The 21,969-nt window shown below is 40.8% G+C and overlaps 2 protein-coding genes and 3 long non-coding RNA genes across 6 annotated transcripts; 2 read left to right on the top strand and 3 right to left on the bottom strand.

Moving 5' to 3' along the window:
• The first annotated feature begins 749 nt into the window (after nt 1–749).
• On the top strand, nt 750–2,536 carry LOC145456152 (uncharacterized). Its single transcript, XR_013920510.1, has 2 exons — nt 750–1,871; nt 1,931–2,536. It is a non-coding gene; the product is annotated as an uncharacterized LOC145456152 (long non-coding RNA).
• Nucleotides 2,537–2,602: 66 nt separating this feature from the next.
• On the bottom strand, nt 2,603–4,059 carry LOC145456151 (uncharacterized). Its single transcript, XR_013920509.1, has 2 exons — nt 3,638–4,059; nt 2,603–3,573 (listed from the first exon to the last, which is right to left on the bottom strand). It is a non-coding gene; the product is annotated as an uncharacterized LOC145456151 (long non-coding RNA).
• A 79-nt stretch (nt 4,060–4,138) lies between these two features.
• LOC145456153 (uncharacterized) lies at nt 4,139–12,265 on the top strand. The gene is made up of 2 exons (XR_013920511.1): nt 4,139–4,445; nt 11,860–12,265. It is a non-coding gene; the product is annotated as an uncharacterized LOC145456153 (long non-coding RNA).
• Nucleotides 7,177–8,135, bottom strand: LOC145456148 (enkurin-like). Its single transcript, XM_080334212.1, has one exon. It carries the CDS (start codon nt 8,022–8,024, stop codon nt 7,266–7,268), a length of 759 nt encoding a protein of 252 aa, XP_080190338.1. The 5' UTR covers nt 8,025–8,135; the 3' UTR covers nt 7,177–7,265.
• On the bottom strand, nt 11,822–21,677 carry LOC145456147 (acid-sensing ion channel 1C-like). 2 transcript variants are annotated; one of them, XM_080334210.1, is made up of 11 exons: nt 20,752–21,675; nt 19,518–20,681; nt 19,296–19,457; nt 17,716–17,950; nt 15,844–15,960; nt 15,423–15,572; nt 13,157–13,257; nt 12,984–13,096; nt 12,759–12,920; nt 12,044–12,211; nt 11,822–11,979 (listed from the first exon to the last, which is right to left on the bottom strand). In XM_080334210.1, exons 2-11 carry the CDS (start codon nt 19,616–19,618, stop codon nt 11,843–11,845), a joined length of 1,446 nt encoding a protein of 481 aa, XP_080190336.1. In that variant the 5' UTR covers nt 19,619–20,681; nt 20,752–21,675; the 3' UTR covers nt 11,822–11,842. The 2 variants fall into 2 exon arrangements, with proteins under 2 accessions (XP_080190336.1, XP_080190337.1); XM_080334211.1 differs by lacking the exon at nt 15,423–15,572 and having other exon boundaries at nt 20,752–21,677.
• Between the last annotated feature and the right edge of the window lie 292 nt (nt 21,678–21,969).

Raw genomic sequence — 21,969 nt, 5'->3', positions numbered from 1 at the left:
AAGTCAACTGTACGACAATATATATTGAACTAGAACCATAGCAATCATGGTCTGCCGAAAAGCCTTTGCCTGATCTGCCCGAGTATCTATGATCAACATTCCTTGCAGATCAAGAATTTAGTCATAATTCTTTACTGAAGTTAGGAAATAAGATTAAATATCAGCATCAATTGATACTGATTATAAATTTACCTCGAAAAGCAATCCAATCATATATAATTATATTGTGTTTAAACGCTTGAAAATATCCCCGCACCCTTATCAGGGATATCTAGATATCCCTGACCCTAATGAAGGTTCAAAGTACATGTACAAGGAGTGCGATATTCTTTCATTCCTCTGCTTTTAAATGAAGGAGCAGGCAAATCAACAGTGTGGTCCGTCTTACTTTGCATTTGAAAAATATTATATGATAATCTGGACCAAACTGACCACAACTGAGCTAACCTGTATGTATCACAGTACTAAAACAACACTATTCAATGTAAAAATACATCGTATAGGCCTATCATAAGTTTTTAAGGTCACTTCGGGGTGGGCCTGCACACTAACCCAATCCTAAACAATAAATCTGATCTCAACTCTTTGGTTCAAATTGTATACTGATGTGATATTTTGATCACCCATTCATGTGTTATCTAATCAATCCAATGACAAGCCTACAGCTCACAGAGACGGACATCAAGCCGCATGTAGGCCTACCAGCCAGCAGCCACAGCCACAGTTTCAAATAGATTTTTGACGAAGTATAGATAACTAAGGTAAACCGTAGATGCGACACTCGCGAGCATTACGTAACGTCACGCTCCAATTATACTCTACGGCACTGTTGTTGTTTTGCTTGGCGCTTATGCAGCAGGAGGCAGATTTCAGCATTAGGATGGTAATATCTATCCATGGGGTATGTTTAGCGAGTAGCTGCTCCGTATGGTTACTAACCAAGGTTGTTGGATCCATGCTACACAATCTGTGCTAGGAAAACGAGCAATCGAATACAACTTTGAAGCCATTAAATACGGCTGCCCGAAGCGTGTTTCTTGTTTCTCTATAGATAGAAGTTCCGAAGTTCCGAGGTGTCGTATTGAAAGTAACTATACTACTAATGACGTGTTGGTATAATATCAATCAGAATAAGAAACCGCATTTCACTTGACGCGGGCTCGGCCTCTTCAAATTCTGTAGATACCGTTATGCCGCTTAGCATGGAATCGCGCCTTGTAGTAATAGGAATTATTGTTACTTGACAGAGGATAAATTCTTTGAATCTACTTGTAACCGTTGTGACTTGGCCGATGAAGGGGGATTTGATTGAAAGTCTCTGCTCACTGACCATGTTATCTGCTGTATAATGTCCAATGACATAGAGGACAATGATGGCAAAGAAGCAAGTGGTTGCTGGATATGAAATTTATACAAGGGTCACTATCATACCACCTACCAGCTATCTTCATTCAAGAAGTCAGTAATGGAATCACGCTATCCGATTACGACAACCGAAAGATTGATGGACTTTGGTACGAATTTTAGTCAAAGCTGGTGATCCCACCAAGCGTTTCATGCATGGGACTATTTCTATGAAAATTTATCGAGGACCAAGTTTCTTCTCGACAAAATGAAACTAAATGACGATGCTGAGTCCAGTCGAAGAGGATGAAATTAAAGGTTGTGAAATTTGTGTGACATAAGACCTACGTAACATCATTGATGATCCCTCTATTATTGCACAGCTTTGCCAAAGAGACTCTGTGAATGCCTGCATGATGGAGTGACTAGCGTAACTCCACAGTCAGATATCCAAATCACCGCTGGAATTTATCTCAGAAGCACAAACTCCATAAAATCAGCGCAATGTCCATTTCATCGTTTAAGCTGTCAGTGAAATGATTTTTCACATTTGACATAATTTAACTGGATGATTTGTTATCTTAAGGCGGCTTCTATTTGCCACATTTTTGACACCCAGTATTTTCAAAACATGCAGTTCAACCAGCGGGATTCGCAGCCCATCTGCTTTCAGATGTAGAAACACCTCTACGTACCAGATTGTCACCTACCCTCATTAAGCATTGAATTCTACAAGGTAATAGTTACACACAAATATTTTCACCCTCATACTACAAGATCCTTGTCAACGGGCAAATCTATAGTTATCTGCATCTAATAGTAACCTGGCTCGAAATCTATTGTCCACTCAGGGTCTCTCATTTGTAATTCACTGTCACAACACATATCCGTGAACACTAGGACAGTCGTATGATGGATGTAGAAAATCTTCATCTTGTCGTCATATCATTACTGTTAACCTATTTAACCCTTACATTATTCTAATCATATATGTTTACGACTATTTATACAATCAGATGAGACAGTGTACAACATGATGATGTGGGTGTGATCCGACAAGTTGAATGCGAAGGTCTCATCACTCATTCCTATCCTAGTATTGCACATGTGTAGGCTATATCTTCCATGTCATTATTGATGCTACCTTATTTGTTATGTATTTCGGTTTGATGGAAATATAGACACTCCCTTACTCCTGTGACTTATGACCATTGATTCGGTTCTCTAATCCTTGTTAGGCTCTCCCAGGTGAGACAAATTTGGTAAAATCGCATTTTATTGCTTCCTTCTTCATGATGATATAGAAAATAAATCACAAAATATGGCACATAAAAACAGAAACACATGAACTGTTGGTTATGTCACAGTCAGATATATTTTGGCAGATTCCAACAGGTGGATAGTGACGAAATACTTCTACTTTTTCAAAGTAGGCTACTCAAGTAACCTACTTGTAAGACTTACTAGCATGGTTATGATATTTGACTACTTCTAAACTCAGCCTAGAATAACAACTTTTTGCCTTATTGGAAATCGCTACTTTTACTTGCGTTTGAGATGAAATTAACATCATTTCTACTTCAGTATTGGGTTTGTTTGCCTCTAAAAAATATGAATATTTGGCCAAGCCTTCCTCTTCATAAATGAAATGTAGGAGCCACGTGGTTGGAAATTGCAATGCAGATTTTACAATTTCCAAACCGCGGTGTTCTCCTCCGAGAGGGCCACGTGTGTTGTTGAAAGTGCCCATGCAATGTACTGAGGACTTTTGCTCACAACGCACCAAATTTTCCTCCTTAAAGTTTCTTCTTCTTTGACTGGACTCATTAGCTTCATTGTGCCGAGCAAAACGTTTGATAAATTTGATCCTTGATAAACTTTCATAGAAATAGTCCCATGCGTGAAATGCTTCTGCGTTATCACCTGCTTCGACTGAAATTCACATCGACTTCTATCAATCTTCTGCTTGCCGCATTGGGACAGCCGTATTCCATTACAGACTTATTGAATGAAGATAGATGGTAGGCAGTAGTATTGTGGCTATTCTGAGCAATGCACTAGGTTCCAGAGTCTTATCACCAGTTGCCACTTGCTTCCTTGTCGTCACTCTCCTGTCCTCCATATCATTGTACATTATTCAGCAGATCTTGAATAAGATCAGCAGTGAGTAGTCTCAATCAAATCTGCCTGTCTAGGCCAAGTTGCAATTGGATTCAAACAAATAATCGTCTGTCAAGTAATAAAAATTCATATTGTTATTAGATACGGCGTGATTCCATGTTAAGCAACATACCGGTATCTACAGAATTTGAAGGGATCGAGACCGCGTCAGCTGAAATGCGGATAGATTATTACACGTCCGAGTCATCACTTTCAATGCGACACCTTACACCAAGGAACTTCAATCTTGAGATACTGGAAATCCGCTTCGGGCAGCCGTATTTATTGACTTTAAAATTGTATTCGATTGCTCGTTTTCCTAGCACAGATTGTGTAGCATGGATCCAATAAGCTTGGTTAGTAACCATACGGAGCAGCTACTCGCTAAACATACCCCATGGATAGATATTACCATCCTAATGCTGAAATCTGCCTCCTGCTGCATAAGCGCCAAGCAAAACAACAACAGTGCCGTAGAGTATAATTGGAGCGTGACGTTACGTAATGCTCGCGAGTGTCGCATCTACGGTTTACCTTAGTTATCTATAGACGAAGTGCACGATGCGAAAGAGGTAGGCCCTACAGTGCTTTTCTCCGGCGCGTACATGAATCATCGTAGTATGATATCGTAGTCATTCATAAAGGATAGCGCGTTCTAACCCACACCAAAAATACCTGCGCTTCTTGGACATCGAAGGACTTTTTAAAGCCCGAGCAAAAAGCCTAACCCCTGGCGGCAAACAACTACGGTCAGAACCATATTCCAGAATAAACCCAGGCTCGCCGTTATGCAACAGGTCTGTGCTTCGAGCGCAATAAAGAAAGCGTCGTAACTGGACCGAAGCCACGATCGATGACGCAAGAATGCGAACGCACCAGCTGTTCTCGGAAAAGTTGAGAAAACGCGCGACGAAAATCAAGCGGTAATATTTGATGAAAAGGTGAAAAGATTCTGTTCACGAAGCGGGCGATTTTTGGGTATTCGTTTATTTAAATTTTATTTTCTATATCAAATGATCCATACAGATGTCTGAATCATGGTTATCCTGTGAGATACGATATATTATCAGGTCAGGAATATTATACCTGACATCGTGATCATTCATTCGTTGACTACAAGATTGCAATGCAACCAACGTACAGAAAGTTTTCGAAATGACTTGGTATGGTCTATTCATAGTTACATGGTCTACCAGTCCGTACATATATGCAGGGGTGTTCAGTAGGCTAACGAAGTACTTCTACTTTTTCAAAGTACTCAAGTAGTTTTTGCCTACTTCCATTACTTACTGAAGTCGTTGAGATTTTAAACAACTGCTACATACTAGCTTTTTAGGCAAAACTAGATGTAAATTAACCACAGGCGATTTGAAGTGAACTTCAGAGCGTTATAAAAATAGGGTTATGCTCGCATTTCTGTCTGTGTGAGACGCTCATCTCCTGTTCGGAGTGGCATTGCTCTAATTGGGGTCATTATTTACATAGTGCAACACATAGTAGTAGCCAACTTCCAAACTCTTTGCTCTTGCCTGAATGGTATGGCTTGGTGTCCACTGTCCAGATATGTTGGACTTCACTGGTAAAAGAGTGCTAACAAACAAAAATGACTATAGGTTGAAATATGGTAGTATACTGATGATGAAGTTGAACAGAACTGTAAATTATAAGTCTGGTTGCATCAGCTTTGTATGATATCCAGCAATTGATCCATAAAATCTTTAAATTACAGGATGCATCCCTGCAAGTAATTTAGATTAGACAAATGGTGCTACAGACAATGAGAATTAAAATATTATATATTGCTACAGACTTGGAGACCTTGAAACAGAGCTACCCAAGTAATTAATGCAAGTAGACAACTTACTTTGCTCACCACATCTGCCAATCTATGTACAGCTCATGTTAAGGAGAAATGATCTTTTGACAACTGAATACTAATACTCGAATGTTGTCGTTGAACAGATTCATTCTTTTGATATCTGTCAAATCCTCATCATTTCAAAGCATCATAATGAAATGACAAGAATTGCCAAAACAACTTTGTGAAGCCAATTATATAGGCATAGATGTAGGACTTTATTTCGTAATGTTGTAGTACACACTTCTGACTATCTGAACTTGAGATATTCTCGATGATCATTATATGCATGCTCCCACTTCAAATTAGATAAAATTACTTAAAAATCAACTGTTGACACTTGACAGCTACTCCAATAACATAACTGACCTAACGTATATGATATATGGTAACAAAAGATATGTGTAGTGTAAATTGCAACATGGCTATATGTATCTCATCTAGTCATGAATCAGAATTGTTTAGAGAGATATAGTTTTTATTCACAAAAGCTACATCATCGCACAGTCAGATGAACGAAATCTCGGTCTTATCAGTAATTTAAACGAAGCGTATCCTTTAAGATGCTTTATTTAAGCTATTTGTCATAATCTGTCTTTCTAATTTGGTCGAATTGCCTCTGATATGATTGTATCACACCAGTATCACATCCACCATCATGACCTTACAGTCTATAACACAATGAGATAAAACAAGAGGAAATATATGTGCTCATAGTTATCTTCTTTAGTAGCAGTGCCGCACAGAAACCCATTAACCGGTTACAAATAGATGGTTTGTAAACGAATTAGTGTGATTCAATAAATGCATTCCTTACGGTGTATGTAATGGCTGTCCTATATATATGGATCTGTTGATCAGATAGCCATGCCCATGACCCATTCAGTCAGGGTTGTAACCAAGTCACAAGGCTCCGAGTCACAAGTCAATCTCACTTTTATAGTTTTGACTCGAGTCATTTTCAATTCACCACCGAGTCAAGTCCAAGTCATCGAGGAGAGGGTCGAGTCCGAATCATGGTCTTATGACTCGAGTCCAAGTCATTGTGTTGACTGCACAATTTGCAGTTAAAGTCTTGTTAAACCCACTCTGATTGGTGATATCGAATGGTTAGCATTTATGATATAGTAATTTTCTCACTTTTAGCAGTTTCTGGTCGCATTTTCAAGTACCAGTACCAATGGATGTAATCCCAATAGGGTGGTTACTTTACTATTCTTCGAAATTACAATGCAATGTCGGTCTTGGCCGTCTGAGTCTCGAGTCATGCGCAATGACTCGAGTCAATCTCGAGTCATTTCCGTATTTTGAGAAAATGACTCGAGTCAAGTCAAGTCATCAGAAAATCGTGAGTCGAGTCATGACTCGAGTCATTACAACCCTGCATTCAGTCATGATCAAAATAGATGTTCTTGAGAAAATAATTTCTTTTATAAAATATGGTATCCAGAACATCGCCAATTTGCATTTTAAAATTCCCTTATAAATATCTCACACTATTAATCAAATCAAAAGCAGTTTAGAGCCAGAGGAGATCAAAATAGTCATTGTTGGTACTCAAGTAGAAATAATGGAAATTTGTACTGAAATACAGATAGAAGTAGCGATTTCCAAGTAAAAAGCAAGTACTTCAGGCTGTCCTGAAAACTACAAGTGAAAGTAGTCTATCAATATCACCACTTGAGTAAGTGTGTAGACAAAACCTACTTGAGTACTCTAAAAAAGTAGAAGCACTTCATGACTGTCCACCAGTTTATAGCTATCGTAACATGCAGACCACTGTACTCCAGAATCCAAATCACTTGGACGACAGCGTGGATACGAAATATTTTAATGGGCGCTAAAACTTGCTAATAGTACATAACAGAAACATATAAGAACATATGAAGCAATCATTTTAAAATTAGTTGTTTGCTATGTAAATAATTTTATGCCTTTCGATGAGTTCAATGTCCCGTTCCAATTGCTTCATTTCCGCTTCCATCCTTTCCTTCCTGTTTTTCTTCGGTGCGGTGTCGGTGACTACCGACAAGCCTTGGTACTGGTGGTGCAGCTCTTCCCAATTCTTCTTCAGGCCGCCGATAATACCTTCCCTCTCGTCGTCTGTAAGTTGCTTCATGGCTCCCATCCTCATTCTTTCGCGAATGTACGCATCATACTCTTCCTGAGCGCGTCTCGTCTCTTCATTTCTCCTCCTTAAATATTCTGGGACTTCGCCATAGCCGCCTTTTCTCGTGTATTTCGGGACTAGGCCGGAGTGTTCCAACAGACCAGCATCGCCCCACCTTGTATCCACAGATTTTGGCATTGGTTTTTTAGGGACTGACATTATATTTTCGACCGCGTTTGTGTTTATGAAGTTCTTGTTCGTACGGATACCCATCAGCGGTCTTTCATCTCTCCTGGGCACAGGTGGTTTTTTATTGCTCGAATCAAGGGGCTTTCTTTCTGGATCTGGCAACTTGGGTTCTCCTGATCTTTTTTTGAGGAATTCTCCAGGTGTGGGAACCACCACTTTTGCTGGCCCCATTGTTTTGTTGGGCGACCTTTGCTGCTTAGTCTCTTCTTTAACGTGCGTTCGAAATCTGGATTCATATCTGGAAGGTTTATGAGGTTTCTCTATTGCCCTTGGAATCAGATTGTAAATGCTCTCAACTTCCATACTTGATCTCGTTTCCGCAATTACAATATCAGTTGATATAAAAAATAATACAGTCTGACGATTGATTGACAAAGCCCACGCTAGCCCAAACAGTAATTCTGACAAGAAGCTCGTTGATTGTCCTTGTTGACATGACAACAAGACGCATCGAAAACAAGACGTTCGCATGATGAAAATTGTGTGCGATAGGTATTTTGATATCCACAACGTACCATAGCCTTTATAAAGGCTATGAACATACTACATGGCATAATGTAACCACAACACAGTATTATGAACTACGACATACTAGTATGCAGTCGGGTAGTCACTTTTCCACCCATACTGAACCGTTTTGGAAGCCATCATCACCGTTCTATTAATCAGCATACCTACAGATTGCGATGTAATGAAAAGATAGGAGGGTGCTGAAACGACTTGAAGTAGCCTTTTAATCAGACACCCACCTTAAATTCATCTAGTCTGTTTCGTCATCATCGTCATTATATTAAAATTTTTATCAAATCAATACATGGCAAAATTGCGATAATATAATGAAAAGTTAGGAGGGTGCCGAAACGACTTGGAGTCGGCAAATGACTATCTGGGAAATTTTGGTAAATTGTTGAAGTCAATGAAAAGCTGGCAGTTGTGGCCACTCAACTTCTGTGGCTGATATCCGGCTCTAGATTTGAGCAGACAAAGTAGAAATACAAATTCTTTTTCCGTTCGAGAACTCGCCAAAACTGCGTCACTCAAAACGTTCTATCTCAATTAACGCGCTCGACGTCGTAGTTTTACCGGCCGTCTGGGGGTCTTTCTAGAAGAAAATGGCCTGAAGAATTCATTAATTAATTTGGAGGATTATGCAATGCTGACGGAGCTCGTTTGCAATAGATATTTGAACTATACCTGGACAGGAACCATATTACGCCTATCTCGAATATTTCAGCAGAGTAGTTAAAATCGAACTGTACGTCGAGGTCGATGCGACCTATGGATATTTCAGTCATGCCGCTTTATTTCTAACGTTCTTTATTCTAGATCAGGGGTTCTCAAAGGGTGGTCTATGGCCCACTGGTGGGCCATAGGAGCATTTTGAGGTGGGCCACAGAGCTATTTCTAAAATTGTAGAACTATTGAAAATTTGGTTGTATTTGACATGTTATTTGCTCAAAAGTATATTCATATTATTAAATATACGTAGGCTACCATAAGTTTTTTATCCGACTCTGATGGGACATATGGCACGTATAGAGTCGCAATGTACAAGTCGGAAATGAGAGGGAAAACGGGTCAGTAACGAAGTACTTCTACTTTTTCGAAGTACTCAAGTAGTTTTCCTCTACTTCTGGTACTTACTCAAGTAGCTCTGATTTTCGCTACTTCTACTTCGTATTATTTTGTGATCTACTTACTTACTTTACGCTATTTTCAGTTTGTCAAGTAGAAGTAGTTCAATCTTCCAATCTGGAAGATAGCCTGAGAAATTTCGGGGCTGTTTTCACTGAGTATCAACATTTAATTTTCATAAGAGTTGAGTAAAGCGAAGAATTTTAGTCGCGCGCAGTGGATACGGAGTGACCAGTATGATTTCACGAAAGTATTGGTGAATATAATTTAGGACGCGGGTTGGCGTGGTTCCGTTTACACCACATTGTCGTCCTTCGCCCATATGAAATAATTCATCACAGTATATATGGCTCATCATGACGTTTGAAACTGATGTTTCGCAATCTAGCATTTACTTGTCATATCGTAATCTAGCATGTCCATCGTCCATGGCGTGTCCTAATCTGAAAAAGTGGACTCTGACTTTTGTTTTAGTTTTAGAGCTGGTTAGCATATCACCTTTGAAACTTTCTGGACTAAAGGCAAGGTTGTAACCAAGTCACAAGGTTCCGAGTCAAAAGTCAATCTCACTTTTATAGTTTTGACTCGAGTCAAGTCAAGTCATTTTCAATTCAGTACCGAGTCAAATCTGAGTCTAAGTCACGGTGTAGAGTATCGAGTCCGAGTCCAAGTCATTGTGTTGACCGCTCTGTTTCCAGTTAAAGTCTTGTTAAACCCACTTTTTATTACTCTGTTTGGTGATATCGAATGGTTCGCATTTATAATATGCTAATTTTCCTCACTTATAACAGATTCCGGTGGCATTTTCAAGTATTAGTACTGATAGACGAAATAATTATAGTGTGATAACTTTACTATTCATCGAAATTACAATGAAATGCCTGTCTTGGTAGACCCAGTCCGAGTCATATATGACTTGGTCCGAGACTCGGACTCCGAGTCATGCGCAATGACTCGAGTGCAAGTCGAGTCAATACACAAATTGACTCGAGTCGAGTCATTTTTCATTTTTAAGAAAATGACTCGAGTCAAGTCGAGTCACCAAAAAATCGTGACTCGAGTCGAGTCATGACTCGAGTCATTACAACCCAGTATCATATACTTTAAGTTATAATTAATATCAGTTCTTTTGTTTGGATAACATACATGTTGAAGTATAAAAGCAAGTGTAGTAATGCCTTTAATTTCCGGAAAATATATCGAAAATTGGATACCTGTTAGTATGCATCAATATGAATCAAGCTCGTCACCTTTCGCATAGCTCAATTTGCACCTTTTTACAATCCATGTGAACGAATTAGGATCGTTTTCACAACTACTTACTTACTTGAGTACTTTTAAAGTCAGTCAATTATACTTCTACTTCAAGTAGTTTTAGGTTGCTTATGGAAGAAGTACTTCTACTCGTACTTGAGTATATTTTTTCGTCGCTACTTCTACTACTTGAGTAGCTTTCTTGACTACTTTGACCACCTCTGAAAATAGCCCTAATTGCAATTTATTATCAATTATCAACTTCGTATCGAAGTAGCCTGAACCACCACAACAAATCGTAATGTATTATGTATTGGATTTAGCGCAGCGCATTGATGTTTGCAGTAGGTTTAAAATTTCCGGCCTTGAAATCACTGTGTACATAATGTAAGAGTCGCATGAAATGATTGGATGGAATGTTCTGACATCGCAACTTCAGTAGATACCGGACATAAATGTACAATGTACACAGCTTGCATGTTAAAAAATTCCCAATCCCACAGCGGATGCGGGGATTAGGTTATTGGGTTTGAGTTATATATATATTGAGTTATACGATCTACCAGGACCGCCGCACCTAAAACTCCCAATTGGGGGGGGGGGAGCTCGAATGAGCCCAAATTTCGTTAGTCGTCTGTTTGTTGGAGGAGATTTATTCAACTTGAAAATCTTCGTCGGGCTTCGAGCGATTTCATGAGTATGAAGGTTCAAATTTGTAAATGATCACCGATCAGTTAGAGAAAAATGCGCATATTCTATAGAAATAGGATATGACTCTAGGATAAGAGGTGGGCCACAGAACATTTTCAACCGGAAAATGAGCCACAGGCAAAGAACGGCTGAGAACCCTGTTCTAGATTGTACGACGAGACCTCCAGTTCGGCGACAGGCAGACGAGATGAAAGTTAGTGCTCGCTCTATAGAATCGGGTGTTTTGGGCTGCGATCGATCGAGCCAGACTCCCAGTCTGCCGTCGGCCACACAAGATAGCCTACTTCAAGAATACGTAACAGCTGACACTCGTGGTATTATTATAGAGGTAGAGGCAATCTCTATAGTATTATGGAACGAATCACGGATATGTCTCAGTAGAGATGACTAACCGTGGTTCTGTCATCTAGGCTATGTAGTTTGAGGACACGACTGAAGCTGGATCCTGATCGTGCGCGCGCGGCCCCTATACCGCAAGATTCTCGCAATCAGACAACGCATCATTTCATAGCATATAATTATTATACGTGTTCTACAGGTAACACGACAGGTCGCTTCTTGAGAAAGGCGGCGAGCAACTGAAAGAAAAATTGCACGATCTCAGCGACGGTGACGACGCTGATTCCCAGCCACAATCCGAGGAGTCCTCCGAAGTCACCTGAAAAACGTCATCGCAGATTGGCATCGTGTTAGTTCGTCGTCATGTCGGAGGACCAACTTACTTGCGAGGCTCATTTCAGTGATTTTCTTTGACTGCGTCACTCTGGTGAAAGAGAGCGTCTCGTGGAAAATGTCTAACATCAGGTGGTTGTCTCGATAAGCGTTCAGTTTGACGCGGAAGGGGTCGATCTCGGACATGTTTAACTCGTTCGCTGTCATGATGTGAGATTCTGCGAAGCAATTTTCCATCTTTGCGCAAAAACTCGGGCCTATACTTGAAACCAGAGGTGATCAGTAACGAAGTATTTGTTCTTTTTCGGAGTACTCATGTAGGTTTTCCTTGTTTGCACTACTAGCACTTGATTATATATTTTTATTACTTCCACTTCTTGAACATTTGCTTAGGTAAATCTTCTTACCTTTCCCACATTGGATTTTGAAAAGTGTAAGTAGTTTTGGAATGATATTTTTCATGAAGCAGTAGTGTAGCGTTGAACAGCCCCTGGATCGCGATATTTCCGAAGATTCCACCGCTATTGTAATGTCATTAGTTATTTTGCGTTGTTCGCTAAATGTACTTTGCACTTTCTGAAGTAGTCACCTCCGATTACCCTCTAAAAGCATACGATGCCTCGACCCTGTCTAGTATAGGCTACTTTTCAAATTTATCATTTTCTATTCCAATTGAAGTACTTTGGACATGTATTGAAAATCGCTACTTCTACTTATATTTGAGTAGCAGTGCTGGCTACTTTGACCACCTCTGTAAAAACCCACCGATATCGTTGGACCCCTTCTCTGGATTCTCTTCGTCCGCCGCCAAAATCTCTCCCACCAGAACTCCCGGATAGGTCGCGTAAGACAACGCCTGAACGAAGCCAACAGAGTGGCACGGTTGGTCGCACCCACATTCGTCCGGGGTCAGGTTCAGTGAATCCGCTGTGACGAAAAATACCGCGACGATTAGATGAGGCGCGGAACCTTTCATGGTGTAGCATACACCTTCAGCGTCTCCCGAGCAATTGATCATGTTCCAGACATCGCACTCCAGCGCGTCATGAACTTGATACGTCCAATACGGCTTGCAGCCGCATTTTTTGATGACGTAACCGATCCTGAAACATGAATGACTATATGATATCCACTGGTGCGTGAGTTGTGACACGCCGCAGTACCTGCATTCAGTCATGCACTCGGCGAAGCTGTATTTGTGATGGTACTTCATTTTCTTTGGATTCTCGTTGCAGATTCCCCAAAGCCCCGACATTAGTTCCCTCTGTGAAAAAATCATCCGTGCTCAGACATCAGAAAACTCATATCGAAATCGCGGATTTTGAGTAGACGCTTAATCCGGTGCCCTTCGACTTGTGTGCACGGAGCATCTCAGGATATGCATGAATATCCGCATGGGGTGCACCAGCACGAAAGGATGCACGTCGCACTATGCACATGTGCGGGGACAAATGTAACTAGGGGCAAATGTAACAATCGACCTCACCGCTAGTAGGATGGAGAAATCAGCTTGATATTTTAAGTGCGCATGCAGTAGTTATCTCTCCTATTATACCTGGAGTTACGTTGAGCTACGATGCGAAACCCCGGAATAATTTGCAAAAAACGAAATTTTTGACCCTTGAGTAAAGTTTTTCTGGTCTGGAATAATTTGTCTGGACGAATAGTACCTCAAGTAGTTACAACGTAATATGTGTAGCTGGAACGATGTTACTATAGTCTACCGTGGTGATGGAAAGAATAGGACTTGTATCGCCGGGAAGGTACCATACTGAGACACTAATCATGGTCGAGCGTGTCAGGGGCAATCGTAACAGTCTGTTACTTTTGCCCCGTTACAATATGTTATCAATTCTGAATGTCTTTGTTCATACGTTGGTATTACCATTCATCTACTGCAGAATAATCTTGCAACAGCCAGAAGTTCACCAGAACAGATACTGCCTTGCGATACCAATTCTAACATGATCATCTGTCGAAACGGCCATACAATAGTGGTGATGTGAATCTGACGGTTCGGTTATTTTTCGTGATTCAACCACCCTTTCTCATGTTGATCGACTTTTGGTGTGTCGAACTCCAATAGTCATGTCTTAATTCTCGTCCTCTGACTTTGATCATGGCCCACTTACATTTTGATATTTGATGTGAACAATTTATGTTAATTTTCTACAGCACAGATAAATGTCATTATAGCTTTAACGCCACACAATGTTGCGTCCTCGTTTTAATATACTATCATCGGCCCATTCAACCAAGATATGTTAGCCAGGTCGGTTTCGCACCTTCGCAGGTGACCGAATGACCAACCCATTATGCCCGCTGAACAACAGAACCTTGGTAGAAGAGACCGAATATGTATAGGGAGATGATGGAATGAATGTGTCTCTTGTACACTTTAAGCTTGAACAAGACACGAAGGGTGATATTGCATTCAGATGCCATAAATGCGATGGGGCGTAGCCTGGAAGCGTTCAAACGTCATTTCCTTTAGTTTCATGCAATATTACAATTTGTGCTTCCGTTTTCGTTGTTCATTCAGTTTGTGTTTAGTTATAAATAACACTGTTACAATCGCCCCGCAAGGGTGGTACAATTGCCCCTGGGTACGGGGCGATTGTAACATTTGAGCAGCAATTTTTGCGACCCAAAATTTCCATGATTGATTGTTGATTGAGTTCCAATTTAGTTTTCATATCAACTATCGAGTTGTTGGCTTCTTTATATAAAACTTTGGAAGTGAAATTTCCACGAGAAGAACACGTAATGTTGGAAAATACGAAAAGTGTTACAATTGTCCCCGGTCTCCCCTACATGAGAAAAATTACACTGAAAGCGGCGGTTTATATACGTGATGAGTCGTATAAACATGACGCGCGAGACTGTTGAGGTGTATTTCTACTTGTTTTGGATGAAAATTTGACAGCAAGCAAACCTATATTCGCCAACCAGGCAGGTGTGATGACCGTTGTTTAGCCATCGCACATCTGCTGAAATCGACGGTATGGCGGAAAGGGTGCCCTGGGTTAATCCACGGTCATCGTTACGAGTGTCGGAGTTTATCTGGGCTCATCTTCCTCTATACGTCGCTTGTTTACTATGTCGTTACAAACAGCCCAGAGAAAGACCCGCGGTGAAGGTCGAATTACAAGAAAAACGAATGAAAAGTCTATGACAAAGCTTGTAAGTAGAAAGAAAGTCGAAAGATCTGTATCGAACAGCACTGTTACGTCGATCATTTAGGTCGAGGTGGATGTTAGATTGAGAGACGGTACTTGGTCGTATCGACATCATTATATCTGCTTTATACGACGCACTTTGTCTTGTATATCGCAATGTAGGCCTACATTGTGTGTGACTTGTGGATGAAAATAATGGCCGGTGATTATGATAGCTTGTTTTGTGAAAAAAATGTCATAAATCAGTCACCTCCACTTTCTTGATGGATATGAGGCCGACCGTCCCTGCCGGCACGGCCGTTCCCAATTCCTCCACCATCGGCGGCTCGTCGTGAGGATGGACGTGGACTTTAACGCCTGCTTCCGGTCTCCCGTAATCGGGATGTTCTGAGTAGAGATCCTATACGGAGGTCGTTCAAGGTCATTTTGTATACCTATACCGCACACGCCATCACTAGGATTGCAATTAAAACAAAAATCAATTTAAAGCAAACATTTTCAAAACATGACCCCTTGTATAAAACGTGTTCTATTGTGTATTTTTGTTTGTGTTCAAAAAACAATTTTTTTTGTTATAAAAAGGCATTTTTTTAAAAACACTGTTACAACATGCTTTAAACAAAGTGTTTTATAACACCTTTGTCTTAAATGCAACTCTAGACATCACCAACCTGCATGACGTTGAGTGTTATTTTGAGACCGTGTCCGTCTCCCGGGATGGATTGCTTCTTCTCGTGCGAGTTGAATGTGAAGCATTTCCCCATCGTTGTGATAAAGGAACTGAAACTCTGAGAGCATCGGCTCAAAACACCACAAGATTGCGATGAAAAGATGGTAAGGAGTCGAATCAACTTGCAGTATAGCATTACATTCAAGCATCTACATTTTGACTAGGGACGTTTGGCTTGTGAGACATGTAGGCCTACATTGTACAATGCGCATTGCACGATGCACAGTATTGCGCACTAGAGATGGTGTGAACCTCTGAAAGGTTCAGGTTCGTGTGAACGCGAACCTTTTTGAAAGGTTCTGTGTGAACGCGAACGTGAACCTCATGACGTCACGTGACGTCATATTGCTAATTCCAACCCTATCTTTCAACGAAGTAATAGCCTATATTAATGTACAGTTGAACACGATACCTAGTAGAGACGACTCGGGCCACATAATGACACAATGCTGAAGTACATATTGGCGTTTTAAAGGTCGCTAAATGTATAAACTGAGGCAATCAAATGATATATAGTCGGGGGAGATAGTGTAGTCGGGGCAGATAGTGTAGTGGTTTGGCGCCCACCAATCTGACGGACCGGGTTCGATTGCCGTCGGAGGTTTATCTGGGCTCCTCTTCTCCCGCCGTTGCCGTTCTTACGGCGACAAAAAAGCCCAGTAAAAGGGCCGCGGCTTCAAAAAAGATCAACACCGAAAAGAACTGTGACATCGGGTACTCTAGGCCGAGGTGGATGTTAGAGTAAATAATCGCTACCGATGCGTGTCGTTCGACATCCTCCTACCTGTTCATGACATCGCATTGTGTCTTATCGCATTGTACATTGTGTGTGACGTGTTCTGATTAAAAATATAACCCAACGATGTTATGTTATAATAATCCCGTAAAATCAATATCTTCCGTCGCTTTGCCAGGGATTATAAGCATACGACTGAACGGTCTAGGCCAGACCGTGCAATGTACTCGGCGTCTGTTACATTGATATTGAGCAGAGTGTAAAACAGGTTTCTATACTTGCCCCCCGATATTGCCCCATTAACAGGTTATACAGTAGCCAACACCTCAATTGCACGGATTTGGTTTTAATGATATTAAACATATGAAGTCAAGATTGACCCCATACGCCTGCTTAATATTTTACATCAGAAAACGATATCAATTTCATTGATTGGTTGAATAAGCATCATTCGCTGACTACATGTAGTGTATTTCGTTTGTGATGCTGTGTGATTGCGGAAAGCCAGATATTTCGAGCAAAGTTTTGTAACAAAGCAATTAAAATTTTTGAGATTGCCAAGGTACATGCTCGTTTATTGTTGCTTTTTTATGCTTCCAGCGCCGTGCATAGAGTGTCCCGCAGTTGAAATGCAATAAATTTGAAGTGAAAACTGTATTATATGAAAAGGTTCACAGTGCAGAACCTATCAAGGTTCTGTTGTGAACGCGAACCTCTGAATTTCCGAGGTTCACACACAGAACGCGAACGTGAACCTCACGTTCACACCATCCCTATAATGCGCACTGAATGAAAAGTAACAGAAGATGACAGAAATGTTTAAGATATGAAAATGAAAAGACAGGTTTCGGTATTGGGCTAAGTCGATATTACATGATCGGATCGGGGTCTGGAAATCTCGAGCCGCTGACTAATATTTATATTCAGCTGCATTTACTTGCATTTGGACTTGAATGGGGATACTGAATTTGAAATGCCCGACGACTGTCGGATTGCTGGCACGTCCGCAGTCGTGCCCGTCATTCTTTATGGAGCGATGTGTTTGCGGTTTGCGCTTTCCGAAGAAAGATTGCTCACCGTGTAATTGCAGGGTTTGTGATGAAAAGTGCATTTCATGATCGTCTGTTCGCTGAGCTGCCAACCTCTCTTTTCCACTTCGTCGCTGAGAAAAATCGAATGTTTCGAGTCTTGGTAGTAATCGCGGATGTACTTTTCCCATAATGCATCCTCACTTTGTAGTCTGGCAGGCGATGAAAGCCGAATCAAGCCGTCGACCGCCGCCAGTTCGTGATGATCCGTGATGTTGAAGAACCTGGAAAGGGGGGCGTTGGTAATGTGTGCACTGTGTCGTGAACAGAGGTGGTCAGCAACGAAGTACTTCTACTTTTTGAAAGTACTCAAGTAGTTTTTCTTTACTTCTGGTACTTACTCAAGTAAATCTGATTTTCTCTACTTCTACTTCGTAATATTTTCTGATCTACTTACTTTCTTTTCGCCATTTTAAGTTTGTCAAGTAGAAGTCGTTTAATCCCCCAATACAAAAGATAACCTGAGGAGTTTTGGGGCTGTTGTCACGGAGTACCAACATCTAATATTCATAAAAGTCAAGTGAAGCCCAAAAATTTTGTTGCGCTTCGTGCAGAGTAGTTACGGAGTGATGAATATGTTTTACCGAAAGTATCAGTGAATATAATTTAGGTATCGGATTGCTTGGTTCCGCTCACACCACATTGTCGCCCATATCAAATATTTCATCACATGAAATATGGCCCATCATAGCGTTTGAAACTACCGTTTCGCAATCTAGCAATTACCTATTTACCTGTCATATATCGTAATCTAGCAGCCCATCACGTGTCTTGCTAATCTGGAAAATCCAGCGTTTTTTAACGTTATACCTGTGTTAGCAGATCACCTTTGAAGCTTTATGGACAAAAGACATAAAATATGTTTTCCGCTTAGGAGTGGTATTTGTATTTCACTCTGAATTGTGAGTATCATACTTTAAGTTCTAATTACTTTCAGTTCTTTTGTCTGCAGAGCATACATTTTGAACCATGAAAGCAAGTGTAGTAATGCCTCTATTTTACGAAAATAGAGCTACACTAAATATAACTTTTACAACGGACAATATTTATTATTACCGTATACTAATCGCGCAAAGTGATGAAACCGTATATCCTATACAACTTCTACGCATTGCTCTCCACCTAAACTTGGGGCCTTATAATACGTGGTAGGGCGCCATGCCATGATATTATCTAAAACGGGGTCTTCTAGTAAACAAATGGTTAGTATCGCATTTTCATATCAATACTATAATTTGCATCCCATGATGCAAAAGAATGCTCATTCTGTCGAAAATCGATACCTCCTGGGATGCATCAATTCGAATCAAGCTGTATGCACTTTGTGCATAGCTCAATTTGCAGCTTTCGACAGTCCATGCGAACGAATTAAGACTGTTTTCAAAACTACTTACTTACTTGAGTAGATTTAAAGTCAATCAATTCTACTTCTACTTCAAGTAGTTTTAGGTGGCTTAATGAAGAAGTACTTCTACTCGTACTTGAGTAGATTTTTTCGTCGATACTTCTACTTGAGTAGCTTTCTTGACTACTTTTGACAACCTCTAGTCGTGAAACGCAGAGCCGCACCTGTTGTAGTTGCAGATGGAGATGGATGGGAACTCAACGTACGGGGCGAATTCTTCATGTAGCTTCGTGTCGGTTGAAAACTCAGTGTACTCCAACACGCGCGCCGTCAGCTGCCAACACATACCGCCGAATAATACCGCTAGAGCCAACCCCCAAATGAACCTTGAGAAAAAAAATATAACATCGCCCTCCTATATATTCGCTATTGCACCAGGAACGCACTTGATGTATGTCGGCCTGCCTTGTTCGGTGATCTGGTCTAGTCCGTGACAGGTCGTTCGTTTTGTGAACTTCTCGAATAAATCAAGCGCGTTTGGCTTCATCTTGTTGCGATGAGTGAATCTTGGGGGACGTGTTCGTTATATATCATCTCTCAGTCCGCTAAGGTCAGGCCTGTAATCCTATTATGATCTGTGATCGCTAAGAATCACCCTCGTTTTGTAACGAAGAGGATCGTAATCCCAAACCTTTGCATTTTTCAAAGTATCATGGGAAGCTTTAAATTTTTAAATCTATTAAAAGGTCAGTTGGGTTCGCTCAGTTAATCATTTCGAAACACCACAATATTGCGATAAAATGAAAAGACGGTAAGGAGTCGAACCGACTTGGAGTAGGACTAGTCTTTCTATCAAACACTGGGGTTACCATGTTTTGTGAATCTGAAAAGAGGACACGTTTTCAATTTTTTCAAACCTAGAATACTGGAGTAAAATCCTGTAAAAATGGTAAATTTTTCCCGACTTTGTGGTCGGTTGACTAAAAAACAGGTCATCTTTAGGCTCAAATCCCGAATTACCGGCTTTCTATGAGGAAGGAACATTCGGCGCCATCCATGTAGGCGCCTATCGTCAATTAAACACTGTAGATATTGAAGTTTTCGGTCAGCACAAGGGCATTCCTTTTCGGCCAAGGTCTTCTCGCTGCTGATCGTTCTGGTACACTTCTCGGAGTCGCATGTTACATGGCCTATCACTTCATAAGTCTTGATGCGTCGTGGCGCAGTAATGGCTGACGCCGAGGTCTCCATTTCTATAAATCATTCGTATTTTTGTTGGGGAAAGAGTACCCAATAATCATGATATTTGGCGATATTAAATTTTGAAAAAGTTGCATAAATTTCCAAAAAATAGTTTATAATTTATGTTAATTCACGAAATAATTTTGGGCACCTTTCGAACTCGCCTTCACCCCCACCCTCAATTGGGGGTTTGGGGCGCGGCAGTTACGGTCCTGGTAGCCCTATCAAACACCCACCTAAAACATAATATGCATAGTAGGCCTACTGCACAGTTGCACACTGAATTGAATGTAGCAGTAGATAACAATAAAAGATCAGGCAACGGAAAGGGAGTAGCGTCGTGTTCTACCATAGTATCCTACAATGGTCTGGTTGTGGAGTGGACACAGACAAATCTCACAGCGATTGGGTAATGGGTACGGCATTCTTCCATTTGACCAAAGGCAATTTACGGCACTATTTAGACTGGGTTGCCTAGCGCTAAATTTCATAAAATTGGTATCAATCGAAAGCTACAGCGGTACTGATTTCGAAAATATAAATTTTATTCTGCTCGTGGTCCTGGAACCCGCATAATACAGCCTTGAATTCTGCATTGTCACGGATTTTCGAATTGTGACGCTTTACAGTGCCGTCTGAATATAATGCCGCAGCTCAGCAGCGAGTAAACCGCAGTGCAAACCGCAAGCGCATTGGCCATTATTGTTACGGCCGAGATTGAGCAATGAGCAATGAGCATTCACACTCTCGCTGCGCTGCGGCGCACTTGCTCCCGGAGCCACGGCATCTTATTCCAGACGGTATTGTTGCGTCACAATGCAAACTATGTTTCAATGAAAAATTCGTGGCTGATTGTAGGGGGGTAGGCCTTACTACCGTAAGCATCGAATTCTACGAGTTGACGAACTATATATCGCTTCGAAGTAGCAAAAGTTGTTTACAAATATTTTTCCAATAGTTTGCCTCCTGTGTTTGATGACTTTTTCATACCTGCTAAAAATGTCCATTCCCACTATACACGACATCCTTGTCGAAGGGAAATATCTACCTATACCCCCGCCCAATAGCAACCGGACCAAGAGATCTATCGACCTATCATCTGGAATGCATTACCACCACGTATCCGTGAATTGCCTTATAATAGCTTCAAAAAAGACCTACTTAATCACCTTTTGTCGTTATATTAACACTGTTGCCCTACCTCGCCCAGATATTGCTTCGTTGATCATTTGCTACCATCGTTTACTTTTATTTTTATTTTCATTTTTTTTGGCTAACATTTTTTACAGCCAGACTGTATAGAGTCAAGTGTACCTGTTCGATGCATGTGTGATCAGACTATAGTTGACCCTCAAGGTCGTATCGATCATTCCTATCTGATACCGAATACTGTGTAGTGTGTAACTGTATAATGTATATGCATCTTTTCTGTACCGCCATCACGTACAAGAAAAACCTTCATTCGTGAGACGCACACCATTCCAGCTTGGTATTTCTTTATGGTGTTTGTCATTTTCCTTTGCGGATCGCATTTGTACGGTGGGACTCATATTACACTCTTTATTATATTTAATATGAAAAATCCTAGTCACCCTGAATCGCGCCTACTGTGAATGAAATTTCCAAGTTATAATTCTCTCAAAGATTTAGGAACCA

Source organism: Botryllus schlosseri, chromosome 14, assembly GCF_051294905.1.
Source record: "Botryllus schlosseri isolate E-star chromosome 14, Bs_hap1, whole genome shotgun sequence".
Lineage (NCBI taxonomy): Eukaryota > Metazoa > Chordata > Ascidiacea > Stolidobranchia > Styelidae > Botryllus > Botryllus schlosseri.
This window is presented reverse-complemented; position numbering and strand designations above follow the sequence as displayed.

Excerpts from the sequence above, each read along its gene's own strand:
- LOC145456148 (XM_080334212.1), bottom strand. The coding sequence starts at position 8,024 with ATGGAAGTTGAGAGCATTTACAATCTGATTCCAAGGGCAATAGAGAAA.
- LOC145456147 (XM_080334210.1), bottom strand. The coding sequence starts at position 19,618 with ATGAAGCCAAACGCGCTTGATTTATTCGAGAAGTTCACAAAACGAACG. Across the intron at positions 12,212-12,758 it reads GAAGGGGTCCAACGATATCG|AATCTCACATCATGACAGCG; the intron begins GTGGGTTTTTAC and ends ATTGCTTCGCAG. Across the intron at positions 11,980-12,043 it reads CACTGAAATGAGCCTCGCAA|GTGACTTCGGAGGACTCCTC; the intron begins GTAAGTTGGTCC and ends GACGTTTTTCAG.